Genomic DNA, 6,228 nt, shown 5'->3' with positions numbered 1-6,228 from the left:
AATCTCTATCCCATCCACACACTACTCCTTTCCCCTGCCGAGTGAGTCACGCCTACCCCGAAAGGGAAATGGCTTAATGGTGTAATAATAATAATAATATAACATTCTGAAAACTTGAAACAATTATTTTCAAGGTATCCAAACTCTTCCGGATAAATTTGGACCTCCGAATTTTTTATGTTTTTCGAAAGGACGCATAATACTTGTTAAACGATAAGATATAATATTCAAACTTTAAGGTCTTAGAGTGTTTAGTTTAGACTAACGATTAGGATTTTTGAAATATGTATTTATTCGCGTTTGCGACTACAATTTCAAAAAAGGTGTTCGAACTTTCCCAGACTTACCCTACACCTGACTTCACGAGTTGCCAACCCTTCGGTGATTGTATAAAAAAAATTATCCTTGTCACAAAAATACCCGCATAAAACTCCGAGGATGCCTTTCTTGTAGATTTATGGAAGATCAAATTTAACAGAAATTTAGCGAAAAATATAAGTGAGGATGATAAAAACTTACTAGAATCCAAAAACAAAAAATAAGTATATGAATAACATCAAAAAGTGTAGAAAATCAAGACAAAATTGTTGTTTTTTGTGAGACCTCAAAATTGAAATACACGTATCTTAACTTTATGAATTTTTTCCTAAATCGGGAAAACTTGAACATTTTTGTTGCTGATGTTTGGAGTTAAAGTGTAGAACGTGCCTGATTCTACATCGATTCGGTCTAAGATTTACAAAATTAGTAATTATAATCTTTGGTTCGTATATCAAATATTTGATGTATAGATTCTTCATAGAAGAAACTTTGTAGCCGTAACAACCTCAATTACTTAAAAAATTATTTAGTTGGAATCATTTAAAATTATGGTCATTTATCATACATTTAAGGAATAGAATTTCTATAGTAAAAATGTTCTCATTAACGCCATTCAAAGTTAAAGCAACAGTGGAAGAGATTTCTTAATTAGAGAAGAATCAATTGGCCTAATTAATACATTTTTCTGAAGAGTAAGGAAATAATGTCACTTCTAATATTTGTAAAATCTTTCGTTATGGATAAACTTTTTTCATTGACATAATTCAAATTGCATGTAAGAATAGAGAAGACTTTTTAATTTGAAAACGTATTTGCTAATTTATGATAATGAGGAAGCTTTCGTCGAAAATCATACTTTGTCATCTTTTTACACCTAATTCGGTAGGAAAATTAAACTTCTGCCATTTTCTTTTTCAAATATTTTTAAATTTCAAAAAATTTAAAATAAATAAATGAAATATACTCAAATATTTTACTTTTCAAAACAATTCTACGGTTATTACAGGATTTTAACAAGTTTAACCATTGCAGATATTATTTCAAAAATATTAAAATATTTTATATATAAAATAATCTTCGCTTTTCTCCGAAATAGTGTAATTTCATTATGAAATAAAAAGAAGCATGTTTATATTTAATATGATTGCTTTAGGGATTTATATACTTTTTTCAAATTTAATGCCAGGCAAAGTTAAAATGTGCTAATAAGCTGATCGCCATTTCCATTAGATTATTTAATGCACATATAGCGCATCTATTTTTTCACAAAATTCTTATGACACTGATGCATACTCTTAGGCAAAAAAATTATTTACTCAATAAGTTGTGCATTTTTCTTCTAGAACGGTTTTTTCTCTCTCCTGTAAAATTAGGCTGGTTGGACTTAATACCGTTTAGCATTCCCCGCTTCAACTATAAGTACATATAAAGTAGAAACATCCGAGATCAAATTCACAGTTAGTTTATCCTTTTTATGTCAGACTCCTGGAAATCGAAGAGCTATTTTTAAAATCTGAAAGTATGTAATTTAAAAAAAAATCAAACATATTTTCTAAAAACTGAGATCACTAATGGTTAAAAAAATTAAAATGTTCCTTTTCCATATTTAAAAAATCTGCACTATCTTTTGAATATTTGCAGAAATAAATGTGCACTAAAAAAAAACTGTTGTATAGATTGTGCAATTATTGTAGTAAATTTCCAAAATTTCGGTTGAAAATCGGAAAATAGAAGAGGAAATTTTTGTAGAACTTTTCAAAAGGAAAATTATTTTGCTCATGGATGTTTTCGCACTTTGCATGTTTAAAAAATAAGTTTTCTAAAAACAATCACCATTTTATTACTTTTTAACTCTTTATTTTACAGTTTTGATTCCTACAAAAAAAAACTCGAAATTTAAAAAGATAGAGCAGATAGAACTAAAAACTCTTGCAAAAATAAAGAGTGACGCCAAAGTTAGCCTATTTTTTGGACCTCCCTAGCTACCTGGGGAAAAAATATGTTACAGGTATCAAATTACTCGAATTAGCATCGCTTTTCGTCTTTTAAACACTACAAAATTTCCCCTATTTAGGGGTTGAGAGTACCCCCAAAAAATTTAAAAATAGAAAATACCACTAATGATAAAATCATTTTTCACATCAACCCCGTATCGATGAAGAAAATGTAATTTTACTTTTGTAAGGTTTATTTTATATAAAAAATACAATTATAATTAGTGGTATTTTCTATTTTTTAATTTTTTGGGGCCTTCTCAACCCCTAAAGGATAATTTTTTTTTGAAATTTCTAAAAAACAAAAAGCCTTACTCACTTTGGTTTTCAATTACGAGTAATTTCATATTTGTAACATATTTTTTCGCCAGGTCGCTAGCGAGGTCCAAAAAATAAGTTAAAAAAGCCTATTTTGGCGACACTCTTTCAAAATCAAAGTCATGGTAACGTTAATGAAATTAGAGAATCGACAGTTTTCGTTTAATTAAAGATTATATTCTTCGGGGATTTACAAGCGTACATCGACGGATATAACATCTATGGGATTTTTTGGTGATACAGGCGATCTTGTCATGAATGTCGAATTTTAATAGTATAAAGGGAATTCAGTTTGTCATTATGCTTTTATTAAATACACCACGACCACATAAAATTGGAACTTTTCTTCAACTCTCCTAACAAAAGGAGACATCTTGTTGGTAATAAGACAGATATATAAAACACCGTATCGTACAAAATAGTAGTTAGCGATGTAAAACTTTCGACAAACTATTCCGCAGAGAACATTCTCTTACAAAATTTTTTTCCTTGATTTTTTTCCTTCTAATTTTAAGCTTAACGACCTTTTTGGAAATTTATTTGAAAAGCAAATAGGAACAAGTATTTCAACTTTTTTAGTGAAAAATTAGAAAGTCTCTATTCTCTACCCACTTTTCCAAATTGACACCCTCAAAAATATTCATAATCACTATTTAAAGAAATCTGACATAACAAAAAATGAGTACAAAAAAGGTTTTTTGAAAAAAAAAAAGAAAACAAAACTAAAAAGGCGCACAGTTGTACTATGATTCGAGTTTTATTAAACAAATTAAATACAAAAGGTTTCTCTCTTGCAGTTTCTTTTAGTCGTAATCGCATTCCCTTCGCGTTATATAAATAATTAAAACAACAGAGGCAGGTATAAATAAAATAGAAGTACGCGGTTGTGCAGTCGCGCGGAAGAGTCCTAAGTTCTGTCTCTGGCGTTTTGCGTATACAACTTGTACTCAGTTCTCTAAAACTAAACCCGAACTTCCAAGGAAGATAATAATTATAATCGCATTATTTTGAAACTCGTCGATACTTTTTACACATTTTCAGTCGATTGCACTTGGAATTCGAACCGCTTGCTCGATCCACGAGCAAAATTTTATCTTCCGCCAAACCTAATTTTTTTAAAAGTTTACATCTTTTTATACATAATTTCCACAATATTCGGGAAAAATTAAAATTATTGACTGTGGTCAATCTCATTTTTTGGGGAGTCTTCGACTAAAAATTGGTTAAAACATTATACAACAGGGTGGAAAATTCACATCTCAAATAAGAATTCAAGATCATTTAACAATTTAAAAAATCCAAGTAATTTCTAGGATCTGAAGTTATTTGACATTTTCCTCGCCTTGAGAATATCTCGGATAATTCAGACTACAAAAATTGAAATTTCTATTTGATTAGCCACCACCACCCTGCAATTGCAATTAGTCGCCATAAAATATGAACAAGCAAATGTCTTTCTACATGAGCAATCTCACACAATTTTTCATCACTTCGCGAATATTTCCAAAGCAAATCGAGCGAGCGGAAGTCTGATTAAAAATCGCGAAGTAAATGCATTTGGAATGAAGCGAGGACAGGATTGAATCTTGATGATCTCCAACAGAGCATTATTCAAAATTGAACGACAGTTGTCGTAAAAAGATTGAGTGTTGAAAAACTCATTGGTACTGATGATACAAGACGTGATACCTCCCACCGATCTTTCAAACTCGGCAATATCACTTCCACGATCAAAATACGAAGGGAGGTGTCACTTCTCGTGACGATAATTTAAATCTTAATGTGGGCGTATTTGAATAATTTAAAGGTGCGAAAACAGGATTGGTAAGACGATTGATTCTAGAAAAAACACGCAACAGTCGTTCGCTTTGTATAAAAGCGCACTCTTAATTAACCTGAATGGTTGATGAGGGGATCTATAATCTTCGAGGCGTCATCGACGACGTCGGGTTCGAGGTTAAAACTTATTACGATATGTACAGTGAGATATAGTTAATACAAGAATTACTCGATAAGATTATACAGCGAAGAAGCGGGTGACTCGATTCTTCTAAAATAAATCAACATATTGACATTCGAAAATCCTGCGAGACATCGAAAAGGTTAGGCCCTTTTCCAGCGTTCAATCTTACGAAAAATTCCAATTCGTTGAAATCGAAGAAACTGGATTTATTAGAAAAAGTTAAATGGAAACCGAGCCGTTGCCTTCGTCCCTCAATTCGAAACTTTAATCTCTTGATTTCAGTTATTCTATCGCTTTTCTCCGCTCGTACATTTTCATTTAAACCACATCTGCAAATTCTATCCGGTTAAAATATAAATCTTATCTAGCAATAGATTACCGAAACTTAAACTTTTTAGGATTACAAATTAATAATCAGAGTGTTTTCAAAATAGATCTGTGGAACTTGGATCATGTTTGTAAATGTGGTTTTATAAGTGAGAGGAAAAGAGCGATAAATAGCACTAGGTTGTTCATTGTTCCCTGTTCTTCCTCCCATGTCTTTCTCTCTTTGCTAAAAACTAAATAGGTACTATACGCTATTTACACCAACTTACAAGCTATGGAGTTTTTCTTTTTAAAGAGCAGACCTATAAAGTATATAATACAGCCATCTCGTTACTCAGCGATAAAACGATATTTAACATCTTTGGGCTCGATTTATTACACATTTATATAAATAACGCGCGATCGATTTTGCAATTCGAAAGGACTTCTCTGGATCTCGAAGACGTGTCGAGAACTTTGTTTCGTGAAAGACAACATTTAAATCCTCGAGAAAGGGTGTTTGTCAATTCTTAAAAAAGTAATTCTGAAATAAATCGATTTTACAAAGGATCAATCTTCAAACACCCTCTCTTTAAATTAGAGCCTGTCCATTTCATTAATCTTGGTTACTTATTCCAAACTTCTCGATTGGGAACTTTAACTTCATGGCAGGATTTTGGAAATAGAAGCGGTTTATTGCGATCGATCGCCCTGATTTCTGTCGCGTTCTTTTCAGGAACGCGTGCTTTGTACCGACTGGCACAGGCGATATTATCTTCTATATCGATAGTCGATAAAATTCCGCTGGAGAAAGCACTTCCTATGCGTCGTGGGTCCATTTCTTCAGAGTATTTGTCATAGGGACATCGCTAATAAATGAAAACGTAACGGTGAAGAAATCTGGAAAATTAACTAAGCAGCGACCCGAACTCGTCGGCCGACTTCACAATCATTCTTCTACACTGCCGACACTTGTGCGTCTTCATCATCTGAAAACAGAAATCGATTGTTCGATTAATCATATCGAGAGAAACAAAAACGTGAAGGAAATTTTTAAAGAGAATAATCAGAAGATTTACGATATACTTGTGGATATTGAAGAATATTAATTTATTCATTTCAATAGAACTAAGGCTGTTGGAGTAACTTTTGTGGAACATTAATTACAACACTTTGGGACCAAAAAGAGTTTTTTTAAATTAAAATACTTTTATCTTAAGAAATGTTGAGCATTCCCAGAAAAAATGTCCACATCCTTCTAAAAATCTTACAAATAAAAATAAAAATTCGTGCATATCGATGCAAGCAAAATAAAGCCGATCTTAA

The 6,228-nt window shown here is 31.7% G+C and overlaps 1 protein-coding gene across 20 annotated transcripts in view; it reads right to left on the bottom strand.

Moving 5' to 3' along the window:
• Positions 1-3,367: 3,367 nt before the first annotated feature.
• The window catches only part of LOC117181817 (rap guanine nucleotide exchange factor 6-like), a 493,078-nt gene continuing 490,217 nt past the window's right edge, over positions 3,368-6,228 (bottom strand). For all 20 annotated transcript variants that reach the window (XM_033374787.1, XM_033374794.1, XM_033374789.1 and 17 more), the window contains one exon: positions 3,368-5,891. In XM_033374787.1, the coding sequence (XP_033230678.1) occupies positions 5,860-5,891 (32 nt within the window). In that variant the 3' untranslated portion in view covers positions 3,368-5,859. The remainder of the gene's footprint in view (positions 5,892-6,228) is intronic.

The sequence above is a fragment of the Belonocnema kinseyi genome, chromosome 10, assembly GCF_010883055.1.
Source record: "Belonocnema kinseyi isolate 2016_QV_RU_SX_M_011 chromosome 10, B_treatae_v1, whole genome shotgun sequence".
Taxonomy (NCBI): Eukaryota; Metazoa; Arthropoda; class Insecta; order Hymenoptera; family Cynipidae; genus Belonocnema; species Belonocnema kinseyi.
This window is presented reverse-complemented; position numbering and strand designations above follow the sequence as displayed.